The sequence below is a fragment of the Pinus tabuliformis genome, chromosome 3_1 (assembly GCF_031772625.1).
Source record: "Pinus tabuliformis cultivar Carrire ecotype Pingquan chromosome 3_1, CPIR1, whole genome shotgun sequence".
Lineage (NCBI taxonomy): Eukaryota > Viridiplantae > Streptophyta > Pinopsida > Pinales > Pinaceae > Pinus > Pinus tabuliformis.
Window position 1 is genome coordinate 142,137,657 of NC_142301.1, and position 24,930 is coordinate 142,162,586.

Sequence of the window (24,930 nt, forward strand, 5' to 3'; positions counted from 1 at the left end):
ATGGTAAACCACGATTGCGATTAAGGTGATGATGTGGCAGGTGGGACCACCCATTATATGGTTTTAACTATGTTGATATGTGAAGATCAATGATGTTGATATTGGAGGCAGAGTATGTTATGGGCACAGCTTATAAAAGACCTCCAGAACTTGTGATTGTGATTGATGACGTGGATGTGGGACCTCCTTGGGTAATCGAAGGAACAGAGGAAGCTGAAGAGAAAACGAGAAAGAAGGAAGCCGAAGGTCAAGCGACACTACTGCGTGGATTAATCTTTGAAATGCTTGAACCTGTGATTATTTAAAAAAGAGGAGCAGTATAGATCGTAACTGATTTAAAAAATTCGATGAAGTGAAATAAGGTTTGATCTGCCATCATTTGAAGGGAGTAATAGGCTACACCAATACTGAAGTATTCATGAGTATGATCCTTGGAAGTAAGAGATTGTGACACTAAGAAAAGTGAGAAGAAGTCACTCCTGAAGCACTTACCGTGGCAGATAGAACAATGGGTTGAATCAGAGAACTGTTTTTTTTTTTTGTGTGCAGACAGTCAGGCGTCTCGGGCATCTATCATAGAGAAGAGGTAACGGTTCACAACTCATAAACTGGAAGAAACAGAGGTAAGCTGCAGGTCCAGCAGGACAGAAGAAAGCAGGAGGACAGAAGTAAGTCGTAGGTCCAGCAGGGTTGGGAGCAGAGAATAACTACCAAACATATCTAGACAATATACAGTAGAGGGTTGGAGCCCTTGGGGTAGGTGCCTCAGAATTGGAAGGATTGGTGTCCTTGGAGTTGGTGCTCCTAAATCCAAGGTTGGTGCCTTGACAAGACAGGGTTGGTGCCCTGGAGGTTGGAGCCTCACAAAAAGTCCAAGTTGGTGCTTGGCAACAGATTGAAGCTTTATATATATTGTACCTGATTCATTGTAAAGATTATATTAATAAAAGCATGTATTCCTATTGTTCATTTTGTGTTCTAAATGTAAATTATTTAACTCATAAAAATGAAAATTGAAAATAAATACTTATTCACCCCCACTCTTAGTATTTCCAACAAAAGCTCCATGGGCAATATGTTTGGTTTTCAATGGTTTTGCTGAGGTCATGGTGTGGCTTAACACCGAGGGCGGTGTTCCCAAGGGGAAGGGTTCTGTAACAACCCTCGTGAAAATTTCATGTAATAAAAGTAAATAAAGGAAAAATAAGACCATGACTAAGGGACACTTTTTCCAAGTTGAATGTTGGGAAAATACATCTTATTGGGCACCAGTAAATGTGTGTTTTGGCTAAGGAAAATTCGAAAAGGCTAAGGCAAAGGGATTAAAAGGAAAAAAAGGCATTTTTGGCACATTTATTAATGAAAATAAATGAAAATATGAGAAAAGGAAGGTAAAAGGTCACAGGTTGCATGTGAGGAGGAAATTGAAGGAAAATAATGGAAAATGAATAAAATAAAGGCATTATTAATAAAAAGGCTTCTGAGGATCAATGGGCAAGCTTTTGCTAACCTTTTATCAGTTCAAGTTTGGAGCTCTCTTATTATTCTATCTCTCTCTCTCTCTCACTCTTGATCACTTAGAGTTTTCTTGGAGCACCCTAGCTTTAGATCAAGGAAGGAAAAGAAAGCAAAGGGAAAGGAAGGAAACCAAGGATCAAGGAGCAAGAGCAGGACCAAGTAGCATCAATAGGAAAACTTGCAGGTAACCTTTTGCATGTGTGATTTCCTAGCTGGTTTGGACATGCATGGATTTGCATGTTGGTGTATGGTTCTCTTGCAGCTAGTGGCATGGTTTTGTCAGGTTATGACAGTGGTTTCATCCTCACCTTGCCTTTTTCCAGATGCCATGGTGTTGGGATGTTTATTTCGGTTTTGATATTTGGTTTTCCGGATGGATTTCAGAATCTGGGGCAGAGGTGGTCTCAAGGTTCATTTCCCAAAGGTCTAGGAATCCCTTGACCGGTTTTGGTGGGATACACGGTAAATCCTGAGGGAGAAGTCTTGGCTTAGGGACTAGTGATTTGGTTTTGGATTATGGTAATGCGTGAGAGACAAAAAATTCCTCAAGGATAGTGATGGATTCCAGATGGCATTCCAAGTTTGGTTCGATTGTGATCGGAGCACCACTTTTGGTGTGATCACAATTTGGTGAGGGTGTAGGTGGTTTAACCTCTGGATTCCCTTGGTTGTTCTTCGATTGGTTTGTCTACGAGATCCCACATTCATGCTTGGAATATGGCATATGGGTGACTCGCTGAAAGAGAGATTTGGTTCAGCCATTTCTATGGTCGAGTGTTTCAGCCATGTCTATGGATTCAAATTTTTATTGTGCTTTGATGCTATGTCGCTGCAGTGCTCATGTTGAGCAAGTTTTAGGAGTCCAGCTTGAAAATATATGAAACAAGGCTCATATGGAGGCTTTGAGTATACAATGATTGGTGGATTCAATAGATGGAATAGATTTCTCTATCCAATGGTGGTTGGATAGTTCGACAGAAATTGGGTGAGGCTCATTGGTCATGATAGTACCAGCAGACCGGATTCTGTAGAGTCGTTGTTACAAGGGTAACCCGCGAGGATCATTGATCGTGGTGGCCTTCAGTAGATGGTAGTCCGCAGATCTGTGAGATAAACATTTTCCTGTCTAATAGTGCCAACATACTGTGAAAGAATTTGAGTCTTCCCACTCATGGGAGTGAGTTTTTCCATATATAATTTGTTTGATAAATTAATAGAAGAATTGAGCAGCGCAGCAACGAGAAGGTGGTTTTTTGTCTGGGATAATTTTTCCACCAAAAACAATTGTCTATTGTGTGATTGCTTTCATGGTTTCTGAATTATGTTTGATGCACCAATATTTAATCATGTGTTTCAGTTTATGCATGTTAAAGATTAAATAATTAGAGAAAAATTTTATAAGTGTTCACACTACTGATTCACCCCCCGCCCTCCTCTCAGTAGTGATCTAGTTTCTAAGAAGAACAACTACCTCACCAGGAGTGGCTCTTTATGAGAGAAACTATGGACTTCCATTCATAGGTTTCATCCTAGCCTTGCCTTTTTACGGATGCCATGGTGTTGGGATGTTTATTTCGGTTTTGATCTTTGGTTTTCCGGATGGATTTCATAATCTAGGGAGAAGGTGGTCTCAAGGTTCATTTCCCAAAGGCCTAGGAATCCCTTGACCAGTTTTGGTGGGATACATGGTAAAGCCTGATTGAGAAGTCTTGGTTTAGGGCCTAGTGATCCAGGTTTGGATTATGGTAAAGAGTGAGAGACAGAAAATTCCTCAAGGATAGTGATGGATTCCAGATGGCATTCCAAGTTCAGTTTGGTTGTGATCAGAGCACCTCTTTTGGTGTGATCACGGTTTGGTTAGGGTGGAGGTGGTTTAACCTCTGGATTCCCTTGGTTGTTCCTGGATTAGTTTTTCTACGAGATCCCACATTCATGCTTGGAATATGGCACAGGGGTGACTCGTCGAAAGAGAGATTTGGTTCAACCATGTCTATGGTCGGGTGGTTCAGCCATGTCTATGGATTCAGAGTTTTATTTTGCTTTGATGATATGTTGCTGAAGTGCTCATGTTGAGCAAGTTTTAGGAGTCCGGTTTGAAAATATATGAAATGAGGCTCACATGGAGGCTTTGAGTATATAATGATTAGCAGATTCAATAGGTGGAAGAGATTTCTCTATCCTATGGTGGTTGGATAGTTCAGAAAAAACTGGGCGAGGCTTATTGGCCGTGATAGTACCAGCAGACCGGATACTGTAGAGTTGTTGTTACAAGAGTAACCTGCGAGGATCGTTGATCATGGTGGCCTTCAGCAGATGGTAGTCCGCAAATTCGTGAGGTACACATTTTCCTGTCCGATAGTGCCAAGATACTGTGAAAGAATTTGAGTCTTCCCGCTCATGGGAGTGAGTTGTTCCATGTATAATTTGTTTGATAAATTAATTGAAGAATTGAGCAGCGCAACAACAAGAGGGTGGTTTTTTGTCTGGGATAAGTTTTCCACCGGAAACAATTGTGTCTATTGTATGATTGCTTTCATGGTTTCTGAATTATGTTTGATGCACTAATATCTAATTATGTGTTTCAGTTTATGCATGTTAAAGATTAAATAATTGGAGAAAAATTGTATAAGTGTTCACACTACTGTTCATCCCCCGCCCTCCTCTCAATAGTGATCTAGTTTCCAACAAGAACAACTACCTCACCAGGAGTGGCTCTTTATGAGAGAAACTATGTGGACTTCCATTCATAGGTTTGGATTAATACTTGAGGAAAGCAATTTTGGTTATCTTTTTTAATAGAAATTTATAATCTTTTTCTTGAAAAAAAAGAAAGGAGGAAAAGATTAAATTGAAGTCCTTAAAAATAAAAAAAGAGGAAACAATAATAATACTACAATAAATAATAAGCCATAATAATTGTAAAAATTTATAATAAAATAATAAGTTAACCTACATCTATCTTTGCCTTAAATAAATCTTTTAAAATTTGACATACCTTTATGTTCCTTGTTTATTTTTAGTTTTTTCTAGACTTAAATAACGCTTATTAAAACATTCTCGTTCAATAGTTGGATGTGTGTTAATAATGTTTATTAAAATATTCTCTTTCAATTGTTGGGTGTGTGTTTATGAAAACGTTTTAGTTTTCCCATAGTTGTGTAGTTTCAGTTATGGAATTACGGTTTGATTGAAAATTCATATTCCATAGGATTTATATTGTATTTTAATATATTGTACTAAAATATAATGAAAAAAACTTCTTGGTCTTTGAGCTTCCAAGATAAAATTTATGTAAATTTTTGTGTCATTTTATTTTTTTGTTTTTATTAAGAATCTATTTGCAACAACTATTTGTACATAATTAAAACTTACATCAATATGATAAAAGTCTTGGTCTTGTAAAAATTGAAATTAAGATCCAGAAAATATTTTACAATATTTCTCTAATTTTCATTATCATATATTTATACTTGTAAAAATATACTTATAATAAGAACTTTCACTTTGATTGGAAACTTAAGATTTAAGCTTAAACATTTTCCTTAGCATAAATGAAAATTCCAACCTTCTCATTATGCCTCCCATTATTATAGATAGAAAAAAATTACACAACCTCCAATTCAAGGTGGCAAATTAAATTCAAAATGGCAAGTTAAACATGTTTATTTAATTTACTTCAATTTCATTTCCAACAAATCAATAACCATAAATCAATAAAAACACCTTTCACTTTGGTAAAAGTGGCTTGCTCTTTACAAATTTAATTATTTTTTAATTTTTATTACCAAATGACATCATATATGACCCCAACAACACTGTAATAATTCAACAAATGAGTAGCTATAGCAAAAGTGGTTAGCTTTTTACAAATTTTATTATTTTTTAATCTTATTATTAAATACATATTTAATATATGAGCCCAAAAACATTAATAATACACCTTTCACTTTGGCAAAAGTGATTTTCTTTTTACAAGTTTATTTATTTTTTTATTTTATTACCAGAGAACATATTTAATATGAGTCCAAAAACACTAATAATATATTTCCTCAAACATAAGAACTTCATTTTTACCATGTTTAAAGATGAAACAAAAATACTTATACCCTTGAATCATTAGATTATTCAATAATAAATTAAAATGGTCCAGTGTGAAGCTAATGGGATTTTGGATTGCTCAAGTGAATGGAGAGTTAAGTAATCACTTTGACTTCAATTTAGTTATAGTTTGCTCTACAATGATTAGGATGAATAGTAGAATATGTTTGTTTTACCCAAATAACATGTAGAAAATTGACAAATGACAAGGAATAGGATCAATAGTATAATTTATAAATTACTCTTCAAAATAATTCTTTTAAAAAGGAAAGAATTAGCAAGTTGACATGCTTATGACTTTGTATATTTGTTATTCTTCGTTGAATGATATTTAGATTCCCATTTCATTGGTGGCAAAATTTCCCAAACAACGACAAGGAATTTCTATTAGATATAAGAAAGAATTAATATGAATAAAAGAAACATGTAAAATTGAAAACTTAACAAATAACTAATTCCAAAATCTTTTAAAAATTAATGTTTTTATAATGATATTTGTAAATGCCACTTTTGTTGGAAACTTAAGGTTTAAACTAAGATTTTTCTCTTTTTAGTATAAATAGAGGTTTTGTTGTACTCTTAATGTCTCTATTTTTTTCCATCGTCTTTTATTTGCTTGGAAGAATAAGGATAGAGGCTTAGATTTCAATTTTATTGGTGACACTACTTCAATAAATCATTAAGAAATCTCTCTTTGACAAAAATGGTTAGGTTTATAATTATTTTGTATCTTTATTACTCAATAGATTAGATCATTTCATTATGTGAAAACAAGACAAACCATATCATAAAATAGACCATTTTAGTTATCAAATTTTAAGTGGAATAGAATGCAACTTATTATATTATGAAATATAATAAGTTGTAACAAATATTGATTTTTTTCGTAATGTCTAAACAGAAGAAAAAATCATTATATCATTACCTCATTAAATTGTTGAATAATGAACTAAAATGATATATTGTGAAGTTAATGAGACTATGTTTTAGAGTGGATGGAGAGCGATTACCAAGGCTTCATTTTAGCTATGTTTTGCTAACTTAAATAGTAGATTTCATTTGAGAAATGGTTTCCTCCATTTAAAGGATACGTTTGCCTATTGTACCATGATACTTGGAAATTTAAACCTCAAAATTTCATGTATTATACCATGCAATTCCTCGCAAGGAGTATAGAGAACTTAAATCAGAATTCAATTGCTTTCATAACTCAAACATCTAAACATCTTATCCATTCTAACAAACTATTAAATTTAAATTATATCAGTAAAACTTACAACAAGGAGTATAAAGAACCTAAATCAGAATTCAATTGGTTTCATAACTCAAACATCTAAACATCTTATCCATTCTAACAAACTATTAAATTTAACTTAAATTATATCAGTAAAACTTACAACGAGTATGAAGAACCTAAATCAGAATTCAATTGCTTTCATAACTCAAACATCTAAACATCTTATCCATTCTAACAAACTATTAAATTTAACTTGAATTATATCAGTAAAACTTACAATGAAAGCATAAAGAAGAGAACCAATTACGCATACACTTTTACTACAAAAATATTATAGGGTAACTTAACTTTTACCATGTAATATCAGTTAGAAAAAAAACAATACAAAACCAATAAACCAATAAAAGAATATTGAGAAAAAAAACAGCTCTCGAGTATTCCAACAAAATGAAAATCAAATATCCAACACAAATTCTCTTTTCCTTACAAGTCAAAACAACAACATTCAATTTTCATACCTAAAATTAATAGACAATCTACCTTCTAAATCCTCATTATTCCACCCTAATGAAAGTGAAATAGATATAAAATGTTTAAAGGCACACAATACAAATCCTCATTATTCCACCATAATTAAAGTGAAATAGATATTCAAGGCAAACCATACCATTCCACTTCTAAATCTTAATAAAAGTGAAATAGATATAAAATATTTCAAGGCAAACCCTACCATTCCACTTCTAAATCTTAATTTGTAAGAACCAAAAACACCAATACAAAACCAATAAAGAAATGTAAAAATTTCGACTAAATTAAACAGCTCTCCAGTATTCCAACAAAATAACCAGGAAATAGAATATCCAACACAAATCCTCATTTCCTTATTGCTGAACACAAATCCTCATTTCCTTACTGCTCAAAACAACAGCATTCAATTCTCATCTCTAAAATTGAGAGACAATCCACCTTCTAAATCCTGATTTGTAATGATGCTGTATCATCTTCTAACACGGTTAAAAAAAAATAAAAATAAAAAATATTTAATCAACTTCCTCAATTTTAGGCCCCGAGCCTGTAGCAGCAGAATAACCCTGTTCAGGAGAGCCAGCAGCTCCATAGGCTCCACCAGGTATATCAGCACCAGCGCCTTGGTACATCTTAGCAATGATAGGATTGCAGGTGTTCTCCAGCTCCTTCATCTTGTCATCGAACTCGTCAGCATCTGCAATCTGGTTGTTATCCAGCCACTGGATAGTCTGTTCAAGGGCATCCTCAATCTTCTTTTTATCAGATGGATCTAACTTTGCCGCAATCTTATCATCTCGAATGGTATTCCTTACGCTGTAAGCATAGTTCTCCAAAGAGTTCTTGGCCTCTAACTTCTTCTTGTGCTCTTCATCTTCAGCCTTGTATGTCTCAGAATCACGAACCATCTTCTCAATCTCCTCCTTACTCAATCTACCCTTGTCATTTGTAATGGTGATTTTGTTTTTGTGACCAGTGGTTTTGTCCTCAGCAGAGACGTTTAGAATACCATTGGCATCAATATCAAAGCACACAGTGATCTGGGGAACTCCTCTGGGAGCAGGGGGAATACCAGAAAGTTCAAATTTACCCAACAAGTTATTGTCCCTGGTTCGAGTTCGCTCACCCTCATACACTTGAATCAACACACCAGGCTGGTTGTCTGAGTAAGTAGAAAAGACTTGCTCCTTCTTTGTGGGGATGGTAGTATTCCTAGAGACGAGAACTGTCATAACCCCACCTGCAGTTTCTAGCCCTAATGAAAGGGGAGTAACATCTAGAAGCAACAGATCTTGCACTTTCTCACTGCCCTCTCCACTCAAAATAGCAGCTTGCACTGCAGCTCCGTATGCAACAGCCTCATCAGGGTTAATGCTCTTGCAAAGCTCCTTGCCATTGAAGAGGTCCTGCAACAAGGACTGAACCTTAGGGATCCTGGTAGACCCACCAACAAGAACCACATCATGGATTGAGCGTTTGTCCATCTTCGCATCCCGCAGGCATTTCTCAACAGGCTCCATGCACTTCCTGAACAAATCCATGTTCATCTCTTCAAATCTAGCCCTAGTAATAGTGGTATAGAAGTCAATACCTTCATATAGGGAATCAATCTCAATGGCGGTCTGGGCAGTTGATGAAAGGGTTCTCTTAGCTCTCTCACAGGAAGTTCTGAGTCTCCTGAGGGCTCTGGCATTACCACTAATGTCCTTCTTATGTTTTCTCTTAAACTCTTGTACAAAGTGGTTCACCAATCTATTATCAAAATCTTCACCACCCAAATGTGTATCACCAGCAGTAGCCTTCACTTCAAAAATACCCTCTTCAATTGTGAGCAGAGACACATCAAAAGTACCTCCACCCAAATCAAAGATAAGAACATTCTTCTCACCAGAACTGCTAGCCTTCTTGTCAAGCCCATAGGCAATAGCAGCAGCAGTGGGCTCATTGATGATTCTCATAACATTCAAACCGGAGATTGCCCCTGCGTCCTTGGTTGCCTGCCTTTGAGAATCATTGAAGTATGCAGGAACAGTGACCACAGCATTCTTAACAGTGGTCCCAAGATAAGCTTCTGCAATCTCCTTCATCTTAGTTAAAACCATGGAAGAGATCTCTTCGGCTGCAAAATGCTTCTCCTCCCCTTTGTATGTTACAACGATGCTGGGCTTATCGCCAACCCCTGAAATGACCTTGAAAGGCCATAATCTCGCATCGCTCACAACGGAGGGATCAGAGAACCTCCTACCAATCAACCGCTTTGCATCTGCCATAACATAGAGAACTGATTTAGATTGAACACAAACGCAAATTCTACACAAACAAAAGAATCTTACAGATGCAAATTCGAGCCTTCATATCAATCACATTAAAAAAACTATAATCTGAATTACGTCCATCCCGGTTCATATTCGAGAATGAAAGGGGAATTAATATACAACAACGGAATCACATATACAGAAATAAGCAGTGGAATAAACTCCCTCAAAAGAGTGACAGAGATTACTAACCGAAAACAGTGTTGATAGGGTTCATGGCGACCTGGTTCTTGGCAGCATCTCCGATGAGACGCTCTGTATCAGTAAAAGCGACATAGGAGGGAGTGGTTCGATTCCCCTGATCATTGGCGATGATTTCCACCCTGTCGTGCTGCCACACTCCCACACACGAGTACGTCGTCCCCAGATCGATTCCGATCGCTGCTCCCTCGCCCATATTGACACTCTCACACACAGAACGCAGAGAGGGAGTTAACTTACGAAATTGGGCCGAGAGCGATCGAACGCAGAGAGGGAGTTAAGTTACGAAATTGGGCCGAGAGCGATGGAAACTGTAGACGAGTAATGCAGGCCAAGAAGCACGAGAGGGGGAATGTTCAAAATAGTTGTTTCACACTTGAATTCCCTTCCCTTGACCATATTTTATAGTCGTAGAAATACTTTCAACTTAACTTCTCCCTTGGAATGAGTAAAAAAGAGGGGTTGGTTTTTCAACGAATTGCCCCAAAACCAATCTGTCATGGGTATTTTTTATTTTCTTTGGGAAACTTTATCCATCAGTTTTTATTTGTTCCGTAAACCCATAAACCCATTTTTCTGCTTCTAGAAGCTTCGGTTACCATTTTTTCTTTTTATTGTTATACTATTTTAATTTTCTCTTTCAAAAAACTTTATTAACGGATTTTGGGATATTATTATTATAATTTGTAACAATTTTCATCTTTCATAGTATAAGTCTAATGTTATAATTTTATAAATTTTAATATGTGGGCAAAACAAAAAATTAATCTTAAAGCAATTTCAACGTAAAAAAAATTCAATCTTAAAGCAATTTCAAACAACGTAAGTTTTAGAGAATTGCCACACAAACCTTATTCACTTATTGAAAAAATTCCATTTAAAAGTTTTATTGTTAGATAACCTGAATTCTCTCTTTCAAGAAACTTCATCTATTGGGTTTTGAGATTTTATTGTTATGGTTTTCATCTTCCAACCTCATAAACTATTTATGCATCCTTTACTTTTATTATGGGTGGGCTCCTCTGCATGTGTGACTTCTCCACTAGACCAATGTGGTTGAACTCTTCGCTTCACATTGCTTATGATGGGTAAGCTTCACATCTTTGGTGCAAGCCACAAGGTCCTCAACTATCATTGAGATAATGTGTCATTTTATATGGTTTTGAATACAACACATGTTACTTTATAAGGTATATGTTATATAATATAACATGTATTATTAATATAATTATTAAATAATGATCGAGAGACTATGGCGTTGATGAGATAACGATGTTGGGGAGTCAATGAGGCTCGAGAGGCAATAATGTCGAGGATAGAATAATGTCGAGGGGATCATATTTACTCAATGATGGAAACACAACCTTCACATAGGGAAGGTTAAACTTCATCTTTTTATCTCCATGATGATTAACAGATCTCGAGTTGAGATGATTATATGCTAAAAATAAAAGATGCAAGGTTAAATGGAATTAGTTAACCCTCCTCATAAGTAATCGTTTATTTATTTTATGAATTTGGCGCTTATGGCTAGTACACCGGTGACACAACAACTTACATTGTGGACTAGAGAGGTTTTGCAATCAGGAGAGAGTTAGAAGCCTAAAACAAGAACTCGTAGCAAAGTGCATGTGTCAGCCTAGCACTAACAATCTCAATCTTCAGACAGTAGTATTTCATCTTTGCACACAAAGTTTGGAGCTTTGTTCTCCCCGGGTAACTCTAAAACCTCTCAAGTATCTTTATCTCATAATCGCATTACTTTACAATGTTGGGTTTCGTAGTTGGATCTTTACTTCTAGTTATGGCATCGTAACTTTTGTTGTGGTTTAGCTTAATACATATACCTGGGTCTACTGTGGTTATCCAAAGTTTAGCTACATGTGTTGGGGTGATTTATTAGCTATGGTGGTTTGGTTCTGTGTGAATTCTACCTATCTATCCCGGTCTAATGTTTTACCCCTAGTACAAGTCATGTTGGTTCTTTGTGAAGTTTTTTCCTTCAAGTCAGGCTAGTGGTTGAACACATGCATACCCTTTGCTTGTCATTCCTTGGTTATACCAGCGCAAACCCTGGGTATCCAGCCTTCATGCAACACCAACACATGAGGAGTAGAAGATGGAGGGGGGACAATAGAGGTCCCTGGGGCTGAAATTGAGTCCAACAGCAAGCCCAAAAGGTTGTTGAGAGTTTTCAATCGGTCATCCCTATTGGTATTCAAAGTGAAATTTAGACCCTTGAAAACATGGTAGCTAGAGATAGATATACCATTTCTGATTCAAATCTTATGGAGGAATTTAGGCAGCTGATTTCAAACTCTCGCCAGAATTTAGGCAGCTAATTTTAAGAATGGAATTAGATTGGATATGTTGGGAGAGGTTGTAGAAATGGAATCATCTACTATATTAGAAAAACTTTGTAAGGGCTACTAGGAAATCCTTAAGGAGGCTAAAATCATGGAGACTATTACTGTTTCAGTTGGAGTACAAGTGGGGGAACAAGACAAAGAATTTCAACCTTGTATTCCACAAGAACCTGTTGATGACATTGCTATTACACAAGAACCAATAGTCGAAGTAGAGTAGGAAGAAGAAAAACAATCTACTAATCCACAAGAACATGTTTATGATGTTTCTATTACATAATGTTGGGCACAACCCAACTTGGCTAGATTTTGGGCAAGGAAGCCGAATTCTGGGGATAAAGCGCGCAACACAAAGTGTGAAATGGACCAAGTAACATAGCAGTGAATGACAATGACAACCGTGCAGCAAAGTCACCACACAGCATAGGGGCTTCACGGCGAAGCACCTTCCTTTTTGTAAAATGCATAAAATATTGTAAAAATTTATGGTTTTGGACCATAGTCCCTTGTATTTTGTAAACCATGGTATCAGGTCCATGGTAATGTAACAATGTAATCCATCATGTAATAGTATATATAGGGATCAATAACAAAGAAAAGGATCATATAATGTATTGAATGGTTGAATCTTTGTGATCGAGTTTTGTGGCGAAGGAAAGGCTCTGCAACTGAGTGCGCAGAGGCCTAAGTCTGCAGCTGAGTGCGCAGAGGCCTAAGTCTGCAGCTGAGTACGCAAACGACATGAAACTGAGTATGTAGGTCAAGAACTATTTACTGTACAAATTATATATTATAAGCAATAGTTCTTGTGGACGTAGTCCCACATTGGGATGAACCACGGTAAAATCTGTGTCTACATGTGTTTATTTGTTTAATATCTGCACTTTATTTTAGTACTATAAAGTTTATGAATGTTTATGATATGTTTAAGTGATAAATGTAATTCTATAAAGTAAAGTATAAGTGAAAAGTATTTTTTGAATGAAAAGTATTAAGCAAGTGTTAAAGCATAAGAAGAACCAAGAGTGCCACAATGCAGTATCCCTCAGGCTGCAGAAACCTAGTTCTGCAACCTCCCATAATCACTTCAGATGAGACTGCTATTTTCTTGCAAGTCGTTGCCAAGAGGGCCATTGGTTAAGGGTTTTGTTGGTGCACAGTAAAATTTGAACCTGGGTAATCCCAACCTAAGACAACAAATGTTTTTGTTGTCAGGGCTAGGATCTGTTTGAGGGATGTTTATGTGGCATCCATCGAAGAAATAAATTCAATAGTGGGTAGAATAGAAGGAACAAGAATTTGTAGAAAAAGAAAATAGAAGCCCTTATCTATCAATTAGGAGGTGGTTGGAGAAGTATATTTTTTAATATCAATACGAAATCTTCTTCGGCTCATTCCATGTGGAGTTATACGAGTGGATATCAAGGTTCTAAGAGAAAAGACTGCTTTAAAGGAGACAAAACTAACGAGTGGAAATTAGAATTAATACAACGACTCAAGAACACCAAAAATAGGACGTCAAGGGCTATTGATTTTTTGATTGGTAGCATCTGAGGAGGATTCATTATTGAGTTCGTGGTAGACTCAATTGTGTCCTAAAACGAATCAGAACAAAAAAATTTCAAAGGACCGTGAGGTAAGTTCCTAAAATGTCTGAACCTTTGGATTAAGATGCTTTTGTGTGAAAAGGGGATTTTATGAATGCAGTCGGATTATTAGTTACTTATGTTTAGAAGATCCGAAGAAGAGACTGGGACATCGCAAAGTGGAAAAATATATAGAATAGACACTAGAAAGAGATCTCGTGGCCAAGATCCAAATAATTTTATAGAGGATGATTGTAGCCCCCTGTTAAGTGAGTCTGAAAGTGAAGAAAACCAACCTGAGAACCCTGAAGTAACCTCACAGTATTCACCCTTCCAACTTGAAAGTTCGCCGAAGCCAGAATCAAGTAATAATTAGGGTATTTCTGGTTTTCCTCATGCCCCTACCCCTCCTACCCCCCCTACCCCTCATTCCCCTCCCCTTATGAATCCCCCTCCCCCATCGTGAAGAAATATGGTCGATGATACTAAGTTGCCTGTTTTTGAAGGGATTGGATCAGAGGATCTAGAGAAATTATGGTTCTTATGCGAAGCAGTATGGATAGTGAAGTAGGTCCATGATGAAAATATGAAGAAAGTGCAGCTTGTTACAATATTTCGGGATAGAGCGCTGACATGGTACATGAAGTATTCGGGAAATCATAACAAACCATTTGCAGACATTAAAAAAACGCTGATAAAAGAATTCAAGACGCTAAAGTCCGAGTCATAATGCATCACAGAGCTAAAATAAATCAAACGAAAGCCTACTAAGTTTATTTGGTAATTTGATCAAAGATTCAAGATACTATTGGATCAGGTGAGCTTCAAAATAGCTCCGCAACAACATAAATATGGGTTTATAGTTGCGTTGCTTCCACATATAAGATTTCTTTTGTCACAACAGAAGATAGAAACTCAAGTCGAAGCCTTAGAACTTGCGATGAAGTTAGAAGCTTCGCCGATAGGGGCTACCAATGCATGTATGCAGTAGATCCAGAGTCAGCTGGTAAATTTAACTCTGCAGATATAAGATATGAAGACATGTAAAGAATTTCGTGAAGAATTATCTATTGATTTGGTGCTAGGGGCAGCCCTAGCATCGAAAGCACCTTACAGGATGAGCACACCTAGGCTGGTTGAGTTGCATTTGCAATTAAAGGAAATGTTGGACAAGGGGTACATTAGGCTGAGTGTATCACCTTGGGGTGATGGTACTCGTAGTTTGTGCATTAACTACATGTAACTGAAAAAAGTAACGATCAAGAACATGTACCCTTTGTCGAGGATTGATGATTTTTTTGATGATTTGAAAGGAGAAACAATGTTCTCTAAGATCAACTTGAGATCGTGATACCATCAGGTACACATCAAGGAAGAGGATATCTTCAAGATTGTATTCAGGACCAGGTATGGGCAATATGAGTTTGTTGTTGTTCCATTCAGATTGACTAATGCTCCAGCTACATTTATGTGTTTGATGACTAGTTTGTTGCATCCTTATCTAGACAAGTTTGTTATTGTATTCATTGATGACATACTGGTATATTCTAAGAATGAGGAAGAACATGTCAAGCATCTAGCAGCAGTGTTGAGGTTTCTAAGAGAGCACCAATTGTATGCTAAACTTAGAAAGTGCAACTTCTTTCAGACTGAGGTACATTATTTGGGGCATGTTGTCTCCAAGGATGGCATAACAATGGATCCAGAAAAGATAAGGGCTATTATGGAGTGGGAATCTCCTAAGAATGTGGATGAGGTGAGATCATTTATGGGATTGGCAAGCTACTACTAGAGGTTCATCAGGAACTCATGCATTGCATATCTTATAACATCATTGTAGTGGAAAAGGAAGAAGTTCCAATGGACAGAAGAATTGTAGGCTAGTTTTGAGCAACTTAAGCAGTTGTTGACACATGTGTTGGGAAGGGGTCCCTGGAGTCAAATTTTGTCAGTTAAGTCAATTTTTGTAATAGTTTTTGTGAAAGAATGTGAAGTCTCTGTGAAATGTGGAAGCGAAGCGTGAAGCTAACTAAGAGTCAAAGGGGAATTAGTCCCTTGTATGGGTAGGTGATAGGATGGTTTTCAAACTCACCCATGGTCCGCAGGCCATGGTATTATAATGAAGAGGCTATATATAGTTGAGTCATAGCGAGTCTAAGGAATAAATTTTGGTAAAGAATCATTATGAGGGCAAGGTGTTAAGGCAGGAAATTTTTTTTTCATGTACATAGGTGAAAGGGGAAGGCTCCTGTAGCTGAGTGCACAGATACCTTGGTAAGTCCATAGCTGAGTGCAAGGGCCCTTGCAGTTGGGTGTGCAGGGATAAGAAGTTTGTATCTGAACATTTACATCTTAATAAAGACTGTTTTGAGCTGAATTTGTGCATTTGTGCCTTGTTTATTTATTTCTGTTAAGTTTATATATATCTTCGCTCGGCGATCTATTTTTTATGAATTAATGCTTAATTTCTATGCGAAACAGATAGATCTGTAATATTTATGGATAATAAGTATAATTAACCACCTTCGCGGAGCTTGGCAAGTTGTTAAATATAACTGTTGTAGTAAACTGCTCGGAAAGGATAGATATTCACGACGGCAAATCTAGGTCATAAAGGCTTCAAAATATACAGTTTATTGTGTGAAAGTAGTGAATTTGTATCTTTTAAGCATGTTAAGTACAATCAGGTACCTTCACGAAGGTTTGAAGGTAATTTCGATAGAGTTGCAGTAGTTGAAAATCGAAAGGAATAGATTTGTGTGAAGGCAGTGTTATCACCCCAAGAAACTCACGTAGGTTGTATATCAGTGATGCTCGGGAACATTACAAACTCAGCAATTTTTTGTTGGATAAAATGATGGATGAATGAAAGAAATTTTGTACATTCAAGCCAAATAACCACTCCTACTATGATTTACCCCAGACATGGGTGAACACCCCCAAATTACAAGGCTTTTAACCACCAATTATTCACAGCTTAAGAATAAGGTGATAATGGAGAACACTGACCACACTGGCAGATGCACAGGACCCTGTGATGGCCGACTGCAACAAGTTAAGAGGCCTGTAAATCTATTATCTAATATGCAGGCAGGATGACAGCTCTCTGGTATTAAAACAACAGACACCTGTAAGCAATTTCAATGATACAACTAAATTCTAACACAGAGGTGGGATGACAGCCCCTCTGATGCTAAACATTTACAGACCATGAAATACATGCAAAGCAGGCACAGCCTAGAACATAGAAGAAGTGAAAAGTGAGCAAGTAACAACAAAAGAAGCTTGTATTGGTTGGGAATGAAGACCAGATGTTGCAGGTCACATAGCAGTTACAGTCTCCAGAAGTTGGATCTCACAGCAAACTCGCACTCAGATAACACTCACCAAACTGATTACATCGTTTTTCTCAGTATATATAGAGTTTGTCTACAAATTCTCTGCTAGAGTATGCGTGGAGGTGTCTTAATGGATCACCAACCACATTTATAATTTGATATGGGTTTTCTGATTCATTCTGATTGTTTTAATGGATGAAGATGGCCTTCTGCTGTTCTGCTGTACTTCTCGAGCAGGTGGAGTGGAATTCCATAACTGATAAATGTGATGATCTGCTCGAGGCTGGTCCTTTTTGTCCTTCGGCCATTCTGTCTTTAAATGCAGTTGGTGAGGAGTAATGGCACAGATAGATAACCATCTTTGGATCACAGAGAACAACGGTGAAGATCGACTTGGAGGAAAATTTCAGGAGGAAATGGGAGCGAACAAACGAGAGCTGTCAGATCACTCGCGGACAGATTCGACAGCAGGGAAGCGATCGCAGTATCGCATCGACAAAAGACATAAGGGGGAAGCCTTGATACAATTGTCGGATTGGGCGATTTGCAATTTGCGATCAGATCGCATCGCGAAATCGCAATCGGTAGAAGACACGGTGAAACTTTAAGACACAGATGGCTGCGATTTGCGATAGTGATCATATCGCATCGCATCGCAACGCTACATCGCATCGCAATATCACAGTGCAGAAGACAAGGACGATAGGAGGCAGCGAGAAAATGTGTGATAGCGATCAAATTGCACCGCAAAGGGAAGAAAACGGAAATAGTGGGATTATTAAGAGTACAATGGGCATGAAGGAAAAAGGAAGAGAAGACTGCTGCGATCTGATTTTCTGAGGATAAACACATGGCCAAGCTGATATTTGGTCCTCCCAAAAGCTGAAGTATGTAGTAGAGCTAACACTGGCTCCTTCTGGGGATGAGATCCTCCCTGTGAGGTCTCAAGAACCTGCAGACTACTGCCTTCCTAGCTGAAAATACATTAGGAAAAATTACTAGTGTTCCATTCGGCATGGAGTCAACTTCGCCTGCAAAAACTGATAACAATAAAATATTTACAACTTTTAAGGCCATAAACCTTAAACAATATAGATTTTCAAAAACTGCCCATTAACTGGGCCATCGAAAACTGCTTCACCTCCCATACTTTTCAGTATGAAAGTATTGTTCCCTTGAATCTGTGAAATGATGAAAGGACCTGTCCAGAAAGCATCAAATTTCCCATGATTGCCTTTCTTTTCCTTCAGTGCATCCCATTTTAAGACCAAGTCACCAATTTGAAAACTATTTGTTTTCGCCTTCTTTTCAAAGGCTTCCTTGGTCTTTCTTTGATGTGCTGTAGCCTTTTCAACCAGTGGTTCTCTAATCTGATGCAACTATGTTAAATCAGTGATTCTGTTTGCCATATCTTCTTCTTCATTCTGTTCTTCTTGAAGAAATTTTGCCACAAGGAGAGTTAACTGAATTGGGAATATAGCCTCAGTTCCGTATACCAGCTTGAATGGAGAACTCCCTGCAGATTTCTTAATGGTCACTCTGTCAGCCCATAGTGCATACTTGAGCTTTGAATCCCAATTCCTTTTATTGTCCTCTAACAATTTTTAATTATCCTGATCAGGCTTTTATTAGAGGATTCCGCTAGACCATTTCCTTGTGGATAATAAGAGGTGGAATGAACAAGTTTAATGCCCATTGCATCACCCATTTCCACCAACTCATTTGCCCTAAAGGCTGCTACATTGTCTGTGATTAGCTTATGTGGACAACCAAATCTGGTAAAGATATTCTCTGTTAAAAACTTCATGACCACAGTATGATCACCTTTCCTTGTAGGGACTGCTTCAATCCATTTTGTAAAATAATCAGTGGCAACCAAAATCCACTTGTGCTGGCCACTGGAATGCGGATTGATTTCACCAATGAAATTCAAGCCCCACTGTTGAAAAGGTCTTTTTGCAACTATTGGCTTTAGGGGCAGGGATTTCAGCTGCTGCTTTCCTTCAAATCTTTGGCACCTGTCGCAAGCTTTAACAAAAACCAATACATCAGAAAATAACGTGGGCCAATAGTACCCAGCTCTAAGAATTTTGTGAGCTGTAGTTTTCCAATAATGATGCCCTCCACACTCACTGGAATGAAACTGCTGCATGACTTCTCTTGACTTCTTTTTGTCCAGACACCTTAGGAATATCCCAGATGGATCCCTCCAATAGAGCAGGGTATTATTGATGCAATATCTTGCTGCCCTGAGTTTCAATGTTCTAGCTTGACTTGTGCTTAAACCCGAAGGGATTTCTAGTTTCAACAAAAAACTAATTATTGCAGCATACCAACTACATGAGGCTAGATTCTCGGCCACCGACTGTTTTTTCCTTGTTTCAGCTGCGCTTTCCTCTTCTTGTACTTGACCATCTTCTGCAATCGTGCCCAGGAGATCAATGTCTAAATGTTTGCAGTTTTCTTCGGCCAACAACTTGGCAAGCCCCTGATCTCTTACCAGCTTGGTGGGCCTCAAGTCTATGTTAAACTCAATCATTTTTGCAATCCACTTAGCCCTTCTTCCATCAGCATCAGGTTGCGTTAGGATGTCTTTAATTGCAGCCGAAGGCACATATGCAATTATCTTTGAATGCAAGAAATAAACTCTGAAAGCTTTTAAAGATTTAATAAGAGCATATGCCTGCTTCTCTATAATTTCATACCTTAGTTCAACATCCCTCAAATTCTTGCTGAAAAATGCCACTGGATGCTTTGAACCTTCTTCATCCTGCTGCAACAGAACGGATGCAATGGTATCCTCAGAGGCAAATGAAAACAGGTGAAACTCCTTACTGTAGTCAGGACTTATTAATGTTGGAGCTTCCATAATAGCCTTCTTGATGGACTCAAAAGATTTTCTTGTTGTCTCAGTCCATTTTACCTCTGCTCCTTTTCTCAACATGGAGGTAACATGCTTTACCAGCTCAGCAAAATTAGGAATGAACCTTCTTACAAAGTTAATTTTGCCTAGAAAAGATTGAATATCTTTCTTTGATCTCGGTACAGTCAAAGCTTGAATTGCCTTGACTCTTTATGGGTCAATTTGAACACCTGCAGCAGATACGACATGTCCTAACATCTTGCCTTCATGCAAGGAAAATTGTGATTTCTTCGGATTGACTGAAATCCCAAACTCCCTGCACTTCAACAACACTTTTTTCAAATGTTGTAAATGATCATGATGGCTGCTGGAATAAATAGTTATATCATCAAGGTAGATGAGGACAAATTTTTCCTTCTCTCCCACAAATGCTATATCCATAGCCCTCTGAAAAGTGGCTCTAGCATTCATCAATCCGAATGGCATTTTGGCATACATAAAAGTACCCCAAGGAGTTGTAAATGTAGTCTTTTCTTGATCATCTAGGTGCACAACAATCTGATTAAAGCCTGAAAATCCGTCTATGAAAGACATGACTTTAGCTCCTGAGACCTTTTGCAGCAAATGCTCCATCTTTGGCAATGGATAATTGTCTTTTTTTGAGCATTTGTTCAAATTTCTAAAATCAACGCACAGTCTGATTTCTCCATTCTTCTTCCTTACCACCACCAAATTAGCTACCCATTTAGAATACCTGAGGGGCACTATGATCTTGGCAGCCAACAATTTTTTAATTTCCTTTTCAATTAATGGAAGAAGCATTGGGTTTATTGGCCTCAGCTTCTGTTTAAAAGGAACTGAATCTTTCTCAAGAGGGATTTTGTGCTGGATTATGTTCTCGTCATATGTTTTCAGATCACTATATTCCCAAGCAAACACATCAGAAAATTACCTCATTAATTTGCAGTATTTAGAACTTTGGTCAGCTGATAAACGAGTGGACAAATTCACATACCTGGGCTGACCTGGGCTTCCTATATCATGCTTACAAACTGGAGATTAATCTTCTTTTTGAGCAGCTTTGTAAGGCACATCATTTTCGTCAAACAGTCTCTCAAGAGGAATTAAACCTTTAGGAATATGGTTACTAGGAATTTGCACAATGTTGCTTTTGCCAATCTTACTTCTAAGCTAGGACTAGGGATTTTCTAACAAGGCATCATTTTCTTGGTCAATTCGCATCTCAGAAAACTCACCAATGACTTGAAGAAATCTGTTAATCTCACCATCATCATCAAAAACTTTCCAATGCAGGACATTGTCAGGCAGGGATGGTCTATACTTCATTTGTACTTCATACACTAGTTTGGGAGGCATTGGGGGATTAAATAAACTAGCAGAAACAGCAAGGGAATCAGCGAGCTGATTTTGGTTTCTAGGAATATATGAGATACAGAAAAAATTGAAAGAGTCTCTCATACTCCATACCTCATCTCTGTATGCTCTTAGCCTTGGGTGCTTTTCTTGAAATGTTTTATTTACTTGCTGGATTATCAAATCAGCATCTCCAAACACCTTCAGGTTCTTGATTCCTCTATCTTTTGCTGCATTGAGGCCCAATAGCAGTGCTTCATATTCTGCTATATTGTTCGTCACTTGAAAAACTAGCTTAAAAGACAGCTGGATGCTTTCTTGTTGTGGAGATACTAGCACCACCCCTGCTCCTGCAGTCTCCTTGGTACATGCTCCATCAAAGAACATCTCCCAAATTTGACTTCCTTGCTCTTGCTCAGCCTGAAAAATTGGTTTCCTGATTTGCTTCAAGGCCTTTTGAGATTCATCTATTTGGAGAATTCATGCTCCAAAATCAGTGTCCAATGCATATATAGGATGATTTGTAGGATTCTTCTCATCACTGATGATGTATTCCAACTGAGCTTCTCTATATAACCTCCTGCTTTCTCCTCCAAATACTGGGACAGTTGCATAAGATAGGTCATTCTGTAATGTCCCACCTAGTCTCTTAATCCATCCTCTAGACAACAGCATGCCAAACTTAGGGGGGACATCTGCCACCACAATATCCATCATCATACTCTTCATAGGTAGTTGGGTAAGGGTAATGGCCAGATCCTTAATTAATCCAAGACATTTCACCTTCCTTGAATCAAAAGAAAATAAATCATGATAGGGTCTAGTGATATCAAGGCCTAACTCTTCCATGATAGTCTTAGGCATTAAATTGTGGCTGGCCCCTGTGTCTAGCAAACAATTGTGGAGGATTTTATCATGGATGGTTAATGAAACATAGAAAGATGGAGAATTATTATCAGCAGGTTGAATCATGGGGCTAAGCACAACAGCAGGCTTGTCATCTTGCAAATTGACTGAGTCAATGGAGGTTTGTTTGGTCTCTCGCTCAAGGGCTTCAAGGATAGGCTTTCTAAATAATTTACTCTTCACCAACTGTTGTAGGGAAAAGTATCCGATTCGGATGACCCTATCCCACTCTAAGGGTGATAGTACCTCAGCAACAACTGTAAAGGAAACTACTGAAGGTTTACTTCTTTATGAAAGCAAAAGAGAATGAAAGAATGCACTAACCGTTGCCTTGTGCTTAATGTCGAATCCAAACTCTTCTCTATGGCCGCTTGCTCCCAGCTCCTTGCTCTATTGCTGGCCCAGCTACAATGAGATCCTGCAAAATAGCAAAGAAGGAAACTACAAGCAACATGCAATCATAACTGATTCAAGGATTAGTGTAAATCAAATATACAATTATCACAATATATCATTGAAACAAGAGCATATAGAAGAACCTCAATAGCTTTTATTAATGAAGAAGTAAAGTTCTGAGAGAGTTACAACCATTGAAGGCCCCAATCCAGCAACACCTCCCAGCAGAAAGAATTTCTCCTCTTCACCTCCCTCAAGCAATCACCCAATAGCTCTATAGTGAAACCAACAGCATAGCATTACTTTGCACAAAATTCCAGCCTCTTGAGCTCATAGGAGAGAGCTCAATATATAGATGAATTGAGAAAGGATGAGTCAGCTTGCAACTGATGTGTAGCTGCCTTGTGTCCTCTCTCTCTTCAGTTGATCTTCAGTTCTTGAGTCCACTTGGAGAACCTTGCTTCCACTTGGAGAAACAGAGCCTCTGACTCATCACAAGGCGAAATCCCTGATCCAAGTGTCATTTTTGGAAGATTCCAGAGCAATGACTCAGTGTGCCACTTGTCCCATCTCGCTCAGCGCAGGTAGCCTTTGTTCTACCTGCTTTGCAACGCAGGTACACCATGGAGGAGTTGTGTTTCAGCGCAGAAGCCTAGTGGAGCACCTGCTTTGATTTCAGGATTGCTTGTTTTTGAGTGTTTTCAGGTGGAGAACTGATCTGAGAGCTGTTGGTTTGCTGACCTTGTTCCTCTAGGGGTAGGAACATCATGTTTAGGGAACTTTGGATCCCTTGGATTATTGACAATTCATGCCTGTTGCTGTAAGGCACAAAATTGTCTATAACAGATGCCCCCTAAAGTATGAGGTTGTTTATCGGGTGAAATGCTTTATTGAGAGGATCCGAAGTTCATTCAATCTGCTGAGAAGTGTCCTGTAATAAGATACAATACAATACATTATTTTTCATACATTTTCATGATCTAGCTGAGGCGGGCATTCCCATGCTCAGCTTTATAAATACATTTTCGTACATAGAACAGACGATCGTCTGATTGTAGACCGATAATTCTCTGCTGAAATTATCATCCTTTGAGAAGGATGATCATCTGCTGTAATGATGTACATATCAAATGTCTTTATGTCCTGAATATATATCGCAGCCCGGATGGATGAAACTAGATCCGGGGTCTTCAATCTCTTCCGATCTTCACTCGATGTACAAGTCGATCCATGTGAGAATTTCTTGAAGTCGAACATGGAAAGACATCGCTTGATTACCGGTCAATGATGTAAACCGTTAACAAGCGCGAGAGGAATCACCGATAATGATGATGACCCTCAAGGTACGGCAGTACAATTCACATGGTGGGAATAAAGGACTTGGCGTCGACCACCATGCAAAATCTTCTGGTCGAAGGTCATTGATGTATACCTGTCGCCGGAAGTGAGAAACTTGCCATTGAGGCATGCAAGCTTCAAAGTACTAAAGGGGTTGTTCCTAGATCAACTCCTTGGATAATGAGCTGATGTCGACAAGGAGCGATCCATCAAAGGAGGGCCTTAATGAATCCCACATCAGTGACACGGAACGGAGCTAGTGATTGTGATGAGGTGAAAACAAACTGTGATGTATGATTCAGGGCGGCGGTCATGAAATGGATGAAGGACAATGTATGGCAGTGGATGGGACACGGTTGACTCTTTGCAGAACAACATCTCTTGAACATATAACGACACTGATGTGATGGATTGGTAGCATTACCCCAAATGTGGATGGTGTGGCGAGGACCATGGTGATGAGACCGGTGAATGAAACAACCCAACCCGATGTGATACGGAGGACAAAGTGTCATGTTCAAGAGCGACTTGCTACCATTAAAGCTGTGAGGTTCTCCCAATTCTTCCCCAGTCATTGCTGACCAGTACCTCTTTATTTTTATCAAGCTTGAGGAGGATAACATATGCTTGTTCTATAACCTGCCCTTCGGGCAAGCCCATCGCTATGTTTTAACGAGCCTAGCGATAGGGAAACTCGTTCTCGTCTAAAGACAAGTTTGTCACTATTTAATCATTTTAACGAGTCTAACGACAAGGAAAACTCGGTCCTTTTCATTTTTAGAGAGTCTGAAAAGGTACATAAAGTCAACTCCAAAATTCCTTTTTCGTCATTTAATCCCTTAAGTCCGAAAAAGTATAAAACAATACAG

General features: G+C 38.1%; 1 protein-coding gene across 1 annotated transcript; it reads right to left on the reverse strand.

Annotated features, from left to right (window-relative positions):
• Positions 1-7,888: 7,888 nt before the first annotated feature.
• Positions 7,889-10,170, reverse strand: LOC149186199 (heat shock cognate 70 kDa protein-like). Its single transcript, XM_089412585.1, has 2 exons — positions 9,886-10,170; positions 7,889-9,641 (listed from the first exon to the last, which is right to left on the reverse strand). Exons 1-2 carry the CDS (start codon positions 10,088-10,090, stop codon positions 7,894-7,896), a joined length of 1,953 nt encoding a protein of 650 aa, XP_089268711.1. The 5' UTR covers positions 10,091-10,170; the 3' UTR covers positions 7,889-7,893.
• Positions 10,171-24,930: the final 14,760 nt, after the last annotated feature.